Source organism: Mus pahari, chromosome 6, assembly GCF_900095145.1.
Source record: "Mus pahari chromosome 6, PAHARI_EIJ_v1.1, whole genome shotgun sequence".
NCBI lineage: Eukaryota > Metazoa > Chordata > Mammalia > Rodentia > Muridae > Mus > Mus pahari.
The window spans coordinates 38,224,607-38,239,048 of NC_034595.1; the positions used below are offsets into that span (position 1 = coordinate 38,224,607).

The following is a 14,442-nucleotide window of genomic DNA, read 5'->3' on the forward strand; positions in this document are numbered from 1 at the left end:
CCAGAAATCTATGAAGTCTTTGCTTGTGGTTAAAAAGCAAGTGAAAAGGAGTCATTTACTCATCTAGTGTACACTGTGTGTCCTCAGGGCAGCTTGAAATATAAAGCATGCAACCTCTGACTGTTTGGGCTTGGTTGGTTGGTTTGTATTTTTTGGTTTTGCTTTTCCAGCTCTATATTAGTTTGAAATATATATACTAAATTATCACTGGCTAGAGAGCAAATTTTGAAAAATGGGTCTCAGATTTGAATCCTAATGTAACAATTAATAAATACTCTGCATCTGGAAAGACAGCGCATGTGGAAGTCAGATTTAAAAAAAACAACAACGACAAAAAAAAACCTGGATTCTCATGCTTACTAGGTGCCCAACAGCAGAGCCTGGTAGAGGAATGAGAACTCTGGAGTGATACAGCTTGCCTGGAGGCTACAGAGCTGTCACCTACAAGTTGAACAGCCTTTGGCAAATTATTTACTCTCACTAAGCCTCAGATTTTCCTCCTGTGAAGTGACAATAATAACAGTTCTTATGTTGTTAAAGTTGTCAGGAGGGATAAACGCTATGATACATTTAAAGAGTTTAGTGGAGGACCCGATGCATAAGAAACACTCAACAAACATTAGTTACTGCAGCTAGGCCTGAGACCAAGACTGGGCAAGTAGCTAATAGATGCTGCTTGGAGAAACTGCTCTCCAGTTGTATTTTTTTTATCCATGAAAAGGAAATATGAAATCCTAAAATTCTCTGAGTCCAGAAAGTAAGTTCTCTGTGGGTGGTTCTGGGTTGCCTGGGAGACAGTTCCTAGGAGAACATCACCTAGGAAGCTAAATCACATTAATTGGGTTTGTAAGACATAGACTATGCTGTGCAGACTCACTCCTGAAGTTTCAGCTCACAAGTACTGAGGACAGTTGTGACAATACCAGCTGTGAGTCCTAGCCATTCAGCCCATAAGAGATTGTGCTACTTGTGTTTTCTAAAAGGAAAGTTCTATTCGAGGACTAGAAAATAGTTGAGTTGTTGAACAAGCAAAAAGAAAGTGAAAGTGTTCTAAATTATGTACATCTTAAAGTACATCATTTTATTGCAACAAATGAATGACTTGGGAAGGTAACGCTTCCATCGGACCAGCGTCATTTAAATAAGTGGTAAAATAATAATGATAAAATCTCATTTCTGCTTTTGTGGATTTGTATGGGATAGCAAAGCAGAGCTGTGCTTCATTTCAGAATGTGTGAGCAATTCTGAAAATTATAGAACTAACACCTGCAGACACACTACCTGTTAGCTGACAGTGAAATCATTGACTATACCTATAACTCGATTATCACGCTATTCATATCTTCTGTCAAGCCAGCTTGTACTAACAGTAAGCTCACTGCATGCATTGCCTTTCAAGGTTTTAAAACATGCAATTAATTATTTGCATAATTCCTTTAATTACCTTAGAGTTACTAGGAAAGGGAATTCCAACATCCTCATTTTTAACATCAACCTACCACTATGTAAGGCATTTCATTACTTAACATTTTTGATTTCCCATCAGGAAAAATAAAACATTTCTGCGGGGTACTATGAGGATTCTGTGAAATAAAGGTGGAAACCTCCTAGGGAGGTGCTAAGTACTCAACAAATCACAGCTATTGTTAGTAAATGGAGACTGACCTGCCCAAAGTCACTCCGTTACAAGGTTTTTAAGACGCTCACATATTCATTATGTCAGTTTAGTTTTATATTCCCTGTGGAATTAACAGGCCAGAGAGGGTAAGCGGCATTCTCGAGTGAAGCTCCATCAATGCAAGCTGGGGCGTGGATCTAAATACTTCCAGTTCCACAGTGTCTCTCACCCAACAGAAAGGCAGCTCTGATACCATCTCCCCACCCCACCCCACCCCCAGTAACCCTGTCCTGCTTGTCACCTTCCAAAGCCTGGGAGGGCTGCCTCCAGTGCCTCACAGAACCATTTCAATACAAGTTTGCACGCTTGACAAAGTGAGCAGAAACCCGAATGAAGCAAGCATCGTCCATGTAGCCATCTCCACTCAAGTCGTTTTCTGGAGTACACAACGAAAGTGGAAAATAAATCCTAACGAAATGATAGTTCTACTTACTTAAAAATAATACAGACATGGCATTTATTAATGTCAAGGAAGAAATGCCAGAAATATAAATTGCAGAGTTTCTATCATTTAATCTAAGATGCTAAAACTCTTCAGTGGTTAGTTTTATAGTAGAAAATGATTTTTTTTTTTTTTGTCTGAAAAACAGTTTCACATCATGTCAGTGAATCAGGATTCTTGATTCTGGATCCCTTGCAACCCAGATATCGTTAATTGATACAGATTACCCAGTAATTTGACATTCGTGTAGTTTTCAAAGAAATAAGGGCTACTAGATAAGACATTTTCTCAATTCCAATTTGACTTTATGTTAGGGGCACTCATTGTTTCAGAATTTTGGCAGGTGTTATAGAAGGAAGAATTTAGACCATCTTAGTGTTTATCAAGCTTGGAGCTCAACAGCCACCAGATAGGAAAGGCTAATGCAAAGTCTACAGATCTGAGTTTCTTGTCTTCTCCCTTTATCTTAAAGTTCATGACTTGTTCATGACCACTTGCATTTTCATAAGATGGAAGCAAAGGTACCAATGTCCAGTACTCAAGGTTGCAGCAAGAACACTGACATTCAACTTTATATCTTCTTGTGTAGTCCTTCCCTCACTGAGCCCTGATTCTCTATGCTCTGCCTCTCAAGGAGAAGCAAAATGCTTGAGCCTCCTTAAATCTCCATAGAGTTGTTTCGGAAGGTGATTTCTATTACTGCCTGGGAATCATCTAGAGAAGATGGAACCTCATAGTCAGAATACTGTAGCACCTCTAACTTCATTCTTAGGGAAAACAAAACAAAACAAACACAGTAGTTTCCTAGTCTTGGAGGCTTAGTGTTTGGTACCGTGGGGAAGGCAAAGAGGAGTCAGCTAAACTCTGGGGCCCAACTCTGCCGCAAGTGAGTTGAGTTCCACAATTACAAAGCAATAGGATGCCTAAAGCATACATGAGATAGAAAATAAAGAAATTTTGGTGAAGCATCCATACTTACCACAAAAAACACAAGGATGCCAAGTTACACAATCGGGCCAGCAGCACTGTTTTACTATAAGGTAGCCACAGGGGCAAAGAGAAGAAGCCAAACGGTGGATGGGTAAGAGAATGGCAATGCCTTGGAAAGGACAACAATCACAAGAGAAGCAGCTTACAAGAGAAGATGTCATATGGTCCATGCAGCGGTCAGAAGCCAGAAAGAGGATGTGCAATGGGAAGAGGCAAGGGGCCCTGAGATGTTCCTCTTATGGTTCATTTCCATGGAGTCAATTACATTTGGATTTTTCTTGTAAAGACAGACCGATCACAATTCACGAATTCCCCACTGTGTAGTGTGCCTCTAATTCAGGTTTGGCTTTTAAGGTCATGGCTATTGTTCAGAAGTTGCAACTTCAATTATTCCTGCACAAAGCTCCAATGATATTTAGGTGACACATGGAATTAGAGGTGATAACCTCATTTAATTCATTTACCTTAATTCCAAATGCTCCCATCTGATACTTCAGTACTCTACTTGCTGAGCTTGTGGGAGGCAGTATGTTATTTTAGAACTTATAAAACAGGAAGATGATTTTTTTTTTACAGCAAGGCAAAATAATCTAACCCCTAGGACCCAACCAGAGTTATAAGGTATTTCCCTACTATACATGTGAGAGTCTACATACATATATAGTATAGACACAAGTGTCCTTATATGTGTACATGTGTATACCTGGGCACACATATATGCAAGCTGAAAATTACATTATAGATGAAATGTATATATATAAATTTTCTAATGTTGTGGGCTTAATGATATATTCTATTTTATACTTATTTTTTTCAGGTACTGTATTATTAAAAATGGCTCAGAGTGTTTTATCTGTTTATATTCTGTGTAATATTTCATTATAAGGACTTGTCATGACATGATAGCATCAGACAGTTGAGTAAATTGTGTGCTTTGGGTAGATTAGGTGGGAAGTGACTCACTTTCTTGTCCTCGGCTTCTGTTCTCAACAGCCCTTACAGTGAGTTTTAGATGGAGCAGTTTCGCTACCGCTGTGAAAATACACACGTGGTCAGGGTTACAGGAGCGATGGAGAATGAGTAGTTTGCTCTTCTAGTTTTCCTTTGTGATCATTTTGTAAATCGTGTTCACTCCTCCCTCCTGTCCACATACCTAGGGGCATATATAAATGTAAGTGCACAAACACATTCACATTACATTCAAACCTAGGGGGACTCTCATCAAGTCCCTTAATAGCTTCCCAGTTCCAGCATCCTTCATGATGTTCTCTTTATCTGAGAACAGATACAATGTGTCTTAAAGGTAAGAAATGAGCAGAGCATCTTAGGCAAGATTGCCTTCCCCTCCATCACAGTGCAGGCAAACATCAGGGCTGTGGCCAGAGCTCCAGGAGGGAGCAGAGCCAAGGCTCAGGAAGATGCATTTGGAGGCTGGACAGAGCACCATTGTTTGGCTATAGTTCTGTTTTCACAGGTGCCATGGAGTCATTTCGACTCTTCACCATGACCCATGCCACAGAAAGACAAACAGACCTATAGTTTTGCTGGAACCAGGTTTAAAGCTTCTTGTTCAAACACAAACATGACTTCTAAGTCAGCCCAAAGCAGAGCCCAACATCCTGGCAGCTCTGTGCTCCCCCATCTATCCCCTCTCTTCAGTTCAGCTCTGTCTTGTTCAATGTTACTGTCTCCATTTCAAATATCATCAGCTGATAAATCAGTTGACAGAGACCTGTAACAGCTCGTTCTCATATTGACGATGACAAATTATAGCCATAAATTTTTCCAGAGGACAAGGCAATGGTATGCGTTTCTGCATTTAGAAAATGATATAGAAATGAATAGGTACAAGGGTTAGGTAAGACCTGACTTCAGACTATTTGATTTATAGCCTAATTTGCTTCTATTAAATAGTAGTATATATCCAAAGCTTTGAAAGACTTTCGAGACATTGGCATTCTTTTGAAATATTGTCACTTTAAAAGAAAAATTCTCTTGATTATTAGATGCAAAAAATAATATTTAAAAGGCATATGGTGTTTTTAACAAAAAAAAAAAAAGCAGGAGTAAGTTTTTATCAGAAGGTAGAAAAGAATGGGATCTTTAATTCCAAAAGCAAGGACAAAGCAGCATTAATATGGTAATGATTGATTTCATCATTGTTAAAGATGCATGCAATTCTGAGCACGCCCATAGCAGCATCACTCTCATAAGCATTGTGAGGCAAATGCACACGGATGTGCTCACTCATTTACATAGCATGAAAATTTTATCAGAAAATGAATTTAGTATGTCAAATAAATAAACACAGAAAATACCTCTCCTTAAAGTCATTAAGCAAATAAGCACTTCACGCTAGGGAATCGGTCATCACAACCTTGTCTCTCTTTTCTCTGAATCACATCCGAATACTTTCATGCATCTCCTATTTTAGTCAGGTTTTTAGGGCCTTCCAGTAAGCCCTCTTTTTCTTTCTTCCTTTTCATGATCTTCAGTCAGTGTTTTTTGTTTGTTTGTTTGTTTTTTGGTTTGGGGTTTTTTTGACTATCTGATCCATACTAACTAAGCCCAACCCAATCTTTCTACTCAAAAGCTTAGATTTGCTAGCTAAATTTCTAAAAGTATAAATCATCCCATGTCAAATGATGGGGTCAAAATGAAAAGTATAAATTTATTTAATTTAGAGATAAGTATAAATATACTATGTGTTAACTATTACATAGATGTGTAAATATATACACAGGCATCCCAGAAATACAAACGGAATAAACAGATCTCTTTAATGTTCAAGAGAGGGGCCCCCTAGCACTTGTCATATGGAAATAAACCATCTTTTGTTTGTGCCCTTCCATGCTCTTCATCTACACTGAACACTCTTCATATTCCACTCTTGCTGGAGGCTCGGCTGCTCTAGCCCTCTTCTTCAAGTAATAAGACATTTTTCACCATCCAGGGGGGAGCTGTCTTCAGCAAGGACCCAGTCTTACCAATAGGACCTATTAGTGGAAATCAAGAAATTTGGAAACATACTACACTAGAGACCTGAAGATCTTCAAAACAGCCTATGCTATCCTTTCCTGTGCATCCTTCAGCCGCACAGCATATACTGAAGGTCCTTCCTTGTGGCTCTTTAGCCATTACTCAGTCTCTGAACCTCACAGGTTTCCCAAGGTATTAATGGCAGCCACAGCCATCCCAAGTGTCACAGTAAAGCCGTTAATACTGTATAATCTCTATAAAAGACAAAGGCACTTTTTTGTGAGCAGTTGCATCACTTGGTTTTGGTAGGAGTTTGCTCTTGCTAAGCATTGCTTAAAACATTTGGTAGTTCCTCCCCCCCCCCTTTATGAAACATCCAAATGGCTAATCTCCAGGTATTAGTAAACCTTTAGATCTGCCAGAAGTAGAAGCCTATTTGCTGATGTATGTTACAGTCTTGTCAGTTCTGTGGTCCATAACCTCCTGCTTACATAGCTTTCTCTTTCATCAAAAGTGAGACAGTAACTGTAATTGCTCCATGGGCATCTGGAAGTAACATTAATAATGATGATAATAATAATGACCTCATAGGATGGGTAATTTGGGGGATTAAAGAATATTTATAAGCTTATTGTGCCATAGCTAATGATGAGGTGCCAAAGTTTCTCACCATCTCCCTTTCTAGTGGTATTTCCTTTTTGGATCAGAGGACTAATTATAGAAAATAGTGTCTTCAAAGACCTTTCCCCAGCCTGCAGCATATGCTAGCATAAATATCGAACTGTTTCTGTGTTGTTTCCAGAGATGATTTATGTATGTTGTTTTGCAATTGTATAAAAATGTATATGATGTAATCATTTAGTGTTTATTTTATTGTGTGTACCTTCTACTCAGAGGGTTGGCATTATTGTTCCTAACAGTGACGGATACAAGCAGATCATGCCTTATGACCTCTACCATCCCCTTCCTCGGTACGTAACTCCATCATCCTGATGTTAGAATTAGCACATCAGTCTTCTGATGCTTTAGTGTATATATGTAAAAATGTAGAGCCATAGTTTCTGTGTTTTTCTATAAATAAGACGATAGATGGTAGATTTTGCAGATCTATTCTGAGCTCTCCTCTTGAGTAATCCTGGCCTGCTCAGACTCTAAGCTTGTCATTCAGAAACCATTTTCATAGAACGATATTTCATTGGAGTAGACACAATAACTCACTCTAATTAGCTGCAGTATGCCTGCTTCTGCTGTGTCTTCCCTTCACTCCCTTTTTAACTCCCTCTCTAGCTCCTTTTGGTAGAAGCCTGGTCATTACAGAGCCATGCTAACTTAAACAAACACCGTCTAAAGTGTAATCACAGCACCATGAGTATAAAATTCCAGACATGGGGTTTTTCTAATAGGGACTTCATGTGCCCTTTTGTATTTTGGAAAAATTATAATTATCTAAAGGGTATTTCATACCCTTATTGTTCAGAACATTTTACAGAGTAAAGTTGTTAAAAACATGAAGATTAATTGCTGCATTGTTTTTGTTAAAGTATATTTTAAAGACTAGAAAAAGGGGTGTTCAAATGTTTCAAAAGGACCTTTTTTTTGTCTTTATATTTGTGAGAAAACTGGAGTTGCTGAGAAAATCTAATAAATAGTTGCCAGTTGCATTGCCGGCCATATTGGAAATAACTCTGCAGGTAGCAGAAATTGGAATTAGTTTTAAATGGCTTTGCTGTTTTCTTTACTAATTTGGCACCCAGGGAATCAGCTGCTTTTTAGAGTCCTGGGTTTCTGAGACCAGGAGCAGGTAACATAATCAACGGTAGTTTGCTAAATCCTAAACTAAAACATGCAGAAAAATAACTGTGTTTTGAACAGCAAAATTCAGTAACATTTAACTGAAGTCTCTGAATTCATAATGTATTAGAATCTAATTGGATGCTAATCCAACTCTCCAGTGAGAGAGACCCCAGTCTCTTAGTCCTAGCTCAGCAACCACACCCACAACCTAAAGAAGTAAACATTCTTGTTCACACAAATATGCATGTATAAATGCATATACAGGTATTTATATGTTGTCCAGTGTCCAGTGAAAAATTTCCAGTGACTGACAGGAGACTGTCTGGTCTAGTAGCTATGTGCAAAGGGAGATTGAGTGACACTAGATACTATTGTTGCAAAATGTGTCACTAAATGGCTCCCTCACTGGTTCCTGGCTCCTGCTATGCTGTAACTATGTAACTCTACTGATAAAGACAGTAATAAAGACCTCAGAATGCTCCTTAGGTATCATTTTCCAGAAGTCTTCTCCTTGATAATGAACAGAAAGGAATAAAAATAAATAAATATAATTAAGCCAAGATCTCCCTTGATTTCCATTTCTGGGTCTGTAGAATCAAGATTCCTAGGGCGTGTGCCTTGTTTGTATGGAGGGAAGCCATATATTTTAAAACAAAGGTAAAGTTTGGTGTCAGTGTGAACAGCTTTGAGTTTATGTTTCTCCTCTCAGGAAGTCCTAGATTCCTGTCATCTTCTATGATTTTTCTTTTTTTTTTTTCTTTTTTCCCATGTGCAAGTAAAGCTTTCTTATGATTGTCTTGACTTCTTATAGACTAAAACTTCCCTCAAGTGTCTAAAGTTTAGTGCTGCCTCAAATGCCCACCATCCCACTTGCTGGTTTTATGCGCCATGTCCTGTGTATTTATTTACTGTGTTTATGCATCTCTGCAGAAAAGGACCAGTCACTTAGCAAACAGGCTGCATGTCTTGCCCCTCACACTTCTGTTTTCCATAGTTCTGAAGATACAAAGTCGGCTTCACTAACAAAGCTTTAGTAAATGGCCGCTATTTCTATAAGTGGGGTCTCATTTAACAAAACCAAAGTTCAAATAGTTCTCAAAGAGCAATACCTTGATAATTGAGGCAGAAAACTTCACTATTTAGAACAGTTAAATTTTATATTTCAGATAAGTATAGATAAAACACACAGTTAATACATTTTAGGTTGTTCTTTCTTGCCCTCTGCCTTTAAGACTTAGCATAAATCTCAATATAACAATATATCATGATGAACTTAATCTTGATTAACAATGAGCTCATGTCTCTTTCCTTACATACTTTTTAATTTTGAAAAATTCATAAACTAAATGTAGTGTGGACTTAAGGCAATTAAAATCAAAGGTGTATAAATGTATGGCATGTCAATTCATTTATTAGTCTTTTAGGACAAGATTCTTGGATATATCTTTCTTTATTCATAATATTCACCTTGGTCACCGTTTTAATATCTCTTGACAAAAGAATGCCATCTCTCATCTTTTGCTAGACTTTAACATACCAAAATATATTGTGCTTTGAAACTCCCCACAGCCCCCATTAATATGTGGGTAGTCACATGATACTATTTCACATACCGACCTGAATCTGTAAGCTCAAGTCATTGCTATGAATCTGCAAACTCGTGTTCTCCTCATGTATCTTGCTGTGATCAGTGAGAGGAAAAGAGCACACACACTCATTAGTGAAGCTTCATGGTTAGAGCAAGTGTTGAGATAGAAATTAATCACTCTCCCTTTCATAGAAGGCGCAATTTCAAGGTCTTAGAGTGCCAATTAGAAAATGTTTTCCCTTATGGAATTCCAATCATCTAGATGATTAAATATCCATCAAAATATTGCTGTGTCACTGTCAGATTAAATGGAGCATGAGTATATATTTATGTATTTGATCCATCTTCTGTCTGAAAGAGGCCTGTTCTCCACCTCCAGTAGGAAGTCATGCAGAGATCTACCTGGAGGAGAATAGAGCTGTCTTATTCTTTTGCAAGGAGAACTCTGCAAAGGCTCTTCATTCCCTTGAAATAACTTTTATTCAATCTCCTAAGGGTCAGAAAAACCGCAGTTTCCCCCATAGTAACATTTCTTTGTGTGTGTTCTGGGAGGAAATACTGAATCTCGCTGTTGACAGTAGAGACAAAGGCATTTGCCTAAATCTGAACAGTGCAAACAAAATGTAGTATAAACTCCTCTAACATGGGAGGCACACAAGATTAATCTGGCTCCTTCAGAAGAGGAATCAATCAAGGTCACAACATATGTAGAACTTAATAATGACAGTCTCCACAGGCTGCCTGCTGCCTGTGCGATACTTCAACATACACCTAATAAGTGTGTCAACTCAGGGTTGTTTGGGTTCTCTTTCATTAAAACTAGATTTCTTATGATTCTTTAATATCTCTCAAGCTGCCATAGGCATTCTAACTATCAAAGTACATGTAAGGAACAAGCATAGCTCACTCAGCCCTGTGATGAATACAGGAGTTCCATGTGTCTAAATCTGGTCCCAGTTGCTACAAAAATGAAAGAAAAAGAGGAAGAAGAAAGAAGGAAGGAAGGAAGGAAGGAAGGAAGGAAGGAAGGAAGGAAGGAAGGAAGGAAGGAAGGAAAGAAGGAAGGAAGGAAGGAAGGAAGGAAGGAAGATAGATAGATAGATAGATAGATAGATAGATAGATAGATAGATAGATAGATTAATTAAATTCTCCATTCAGTTGCCATAGCTTTTCAACTGAAACCAAGCATGTTTACAAGTCAAGGAGTTCCTTGATGGAGGACATCTGTGGGTGTGTTCCCAGCTCAACAGTAATACTGTTATTGACACGATGTCTGCTCCTCGACTTACAGATGCACAGTCTGAGGACCCGGCTTGTGCTGAGGGTGTGGAATCCCGGAGCCGACAGTTTCAGAAGAGAGGAGAAAGGGCTTTTGTGTAGGGAGATCATGTATGACTTTTTCCTATTAAAAAAAAAAATCCAGAAGTGATATTAGTTCCTCATTTCTGTTTTAGTCTTCACAGAAATACTTGCTGAGATTTAGTTCAAAATAATTAAACTTTAATACATATATAAGTACATGCACACATATGTATATATGTATGTTGCATATACATAGTATATATGTACACAGAAATCATAGAAAGAGGACTGCAGATTGAACCTCCATTGTTGATAGGGTATAGACAGTCCAGACATCCTGTGGATTGCTCCCCAGACCATAATCTCCTATATTTGTGCAGAGATTCAAGGTTTATGAAACATTCTTGCCAAGGTTGAACCTTTTCCTCTTAATGAAATTTCAGCCAATAGAGAGAGAGAGTTTTGGTTCTCTGGAGAACCAGTGATCAACCCAGGGCATGGGGTTGGTGTGACAGGTCACTAAGGAGGTTTGGCAATTTGCATGTCCACCCTGATGACTCCCCTTGCTTCTGTAGGTGGGAGACCACCCCATGGACCGCGTGCTCCTCCTCGTGTGGGGGGGGCATCCAGAGCCGGGCAGTTTCCTGTGTGGAGGAGGACATCCAGGGGCATGTCACTTCAGTGGAAGAGTGGAAATGCATGTACACCCCAAAGATGCCAGTCGTGCAGCCCTGCAACATTTTTGACTGCCCTAAATGGCTGGCACAGGAGTGGTCTCCGGTAACTGTGCTCTCTTTCTTTGTTCCTTAGGAGAGTAAGTCCACTCTTAGCTCTCGGCCTCGTGAGCCACCGAGCGCCCCGGGCAGTACCAGCTTTCTGTACCTGAGGTGTCTCAAAGCCTGTCACCTTAGTTCCTGGAGAAGGAATGTCCCCATCCCACACAACCAAATACTTGTTACTCTTCCTTCAACTTACTTTAGCCTGGCTTCTTTTCTTCCCTTTTGGGAAACAAATTCCTTCTAAGAGTTAAGGATGTTGAGTGGTCCTTAGTCTGTAAGAATCGCCTCTACAAGATAGCTCAGTTGACGTCATTTTTTACTCTACTTTGTTTTATGTAAAAGGGGTGTGAACAGTAAAAACAAAAAGATTGTATCTATGCACACATTCACTGAGAAGAAAAAGTATTGAATGGAACAGCACAACAGTTAAAAATGAATATGAAGTACAATTATTGAAACCAAAATTGCTTCTTACATTTGCTTCCATCATTGTTGTAATTGAGCTCAAAAGATTATTCTTAGCTGGGTATGTGGCTCAAGTCTGTAATCCCAGTGCCATAAGAGAGTCACTCAAAAAAGCTGGGCGTAGTGGCACACGCCTTTAATCCCAGCACTTGAGAGGCAGAGGCAGGCAGATTTCTGAGTTCGAGGCCAACCTGGAACTACAGAGTGAGTTCCAGGACAGCCAGGACTACACAGAGAAACCCTGTCTTGAAAAATTAAACAAACAAACAAACAAAAAAAGAGAGTCATTCAAGAAGATTACAAATACAAGGCCTGCTTGGGCTGCACAGGTAAACTCTTGTCTCAAAATAAAAAACAAAATGTTAAAAAGTGATATGGCGATATGACTCAATGGTATAGTACTTGCCTAGTGTGTCTAAGGCCCCAGGTTCAGGTTCAGTCCCCAGTATTGTATACACACACATACACACACACACACACACACACACACATACACACACAGGGCTATTCTTGATTTCCTGCTTATATAGTAAAAACAAAACAAAACAATGGAGAAGGAGATAGAAAGATGTGGAAGCAAAGTGCTGTGTCCTTATTCACAGAATCAATAACAAACATGACCACAACCACTGCGCCCTGTGGCTGTGAGGACAGATTTAGACCTCCCAGGACTGGGAGGTGCCAGGGATGCTCTCTCCATCTGCCCCTTGACTCAGCTCCTATGACTTTTTTCCCATTTCAATATAATCAGTTACATTGCCGAACCTGCATTATAAAACAGCTTGTGGTGGTATTTTAACATCTCTAAGTATCCTTGTAGGAGTAATTGTTTCTCATAGTTTGGACAGATATGCACAAAGTAACTGAATAAAAGTTGTGTGGGTAATTGAACTTGAGCACACTATAGCTTTATGCTTCCTTTGTGGTACTGTATTTGAGTCTTTGCACATAGTACAACTAACTAATCACTAATTAATCATATCCTAAAAAAATCTAAAGGAATGAGTTAATTTTCAACTAACTTCACCTCTGAAACCCAAACAGAACAAAGATCTAATAACTGATAAGAAGTACCTAAAATCTACCAGAAAAACTCAGATAGAGATACAGAGGATAGAGATAGATAGAGATGAAATATGTGTTTGTGTGTGTGTGTGTGTGTGTGTGTGTGTGTGTGTGTGTGTTACTTTTTAAGAAATATATAAGTCTTAGGTGGGAAGTTAAGTATTTAAATCGGGCTTTGCCTATGAGTCTTCTCTCTCTCTCTCTCTCTCTCTCTCTCTCTCTCTCTCTCTCTCTCTCCCTCTTGCCATCTCTTCCCAGTGCACAGTGACCTGTGGCCAGGGCCTCAGGTACCGCGTGGTACTCTGCATTGACCACCGAGGAATGCACACAGGAGGCTGCAGTGCAAAAACAAAGCCCCACATAAAAGAAGAATGCATCATTCCCACACCCTGCTACAAGCCCAGAGGTAACTAGACAGGGACCCTTCCCCTTCCTCAGTGATGATGGACACTCAGGCGACTTAAGTCCCCTTGGATTATTTTAAAATATCCCAAATGTTCTTAGGAATGGTTCTTTATAACTTAGACTATATTAAGTAAACTTGATTGTTTCTTTTTATATTTTCAAATGCTCTTTTGTTTTATTTTACAATATTTTTAGTTTTTATGAAAAATAATGGTTTTCATTATTTTATTCATATATATTATTCATATGTATTATTCATATATATTCATATGTATGCACTCACTTGTGTGTGTGTGTGTATCATTGTACCTTGGACTTAGCCCACTGCAGCTCTTCCATGTTCCTGTAACTGATCCATTTTTCCTGCCAAAATAATCCCTCTGTGCTTCATTGTCCTGTGTGTGTATGTATGTATGTATGTATGCATGTATGCATGTATGTATGCATGTATGTATGTATGTATGTATGTCTATATCTTTCTGTGTGTCTGTGACTGTGTATCTGTGTATGTGTGTATCTGTATCTCTCTCTCTCTCTCTGTCCTTCTGTGCTTTAGTGTCATGTGTATGTCTTGGGGTGTGTCCGTGTGACTATGTGTCTGTGTGCTGATTATAAAATAAACCATGCATTGTGTTAGTCTTTCTGAGTCTGGTTTATTTCACTTAACGTGATGATTGCTAGGTCAAATGATCATGACTACATCCTTTATGAAGTAGCATGTGTAGAAAACTATATGTATACACTTGTCTTCCAAATCATTAAACTATCTGAAAAAATCATCACTAAAAATGTTGGATTCATCTTCATAAAGGAAAACTAGGTTGCATATATGTTTATATATGTACATACATACATACATGCATATGTGTATCTGCTATCTGCACTTTTTGCTTTTAAAAACAAGGGATCCAACTATTTCTACTTTACTGAGCCTGACATAAGCTGGGAAGTCAC

The 14,442-nt window shown here is 38.8% G+C and overlaps 1 protein-coding gene across 2 annotated transcripts in view; it reads left to right on the forward strand.

The window, feature by feature from the left end:
• Positions 1-14,442, forward strand: part of Adamtsl1 (ADAMTS like 1) — a 365,598-nt gene that overhangs the window by 179,387 nt on the left and 171,769 nt on the right. The window contains exons 10-12 of one of the 2 annotated variants that reach the window (XM_021200231.2): positions 7,010-7,060; positions 11,350-11,554; positions 13,342-13,489. In XM_021200231.2, coding sequence (XP_021055890.1) covers positions 7,010-7,060; positions 11,350-11,554; positions 13,342-13,489 — 404 coding nt within the window. The remainder of the gene's footprint in view (positions 1-7,009; positions 7,061-11,349; positions 11,555-13,341; positions 13,490-14,442) is intronic. The other variant, XM_029540103.1, reaches the window with a different exon arrangement.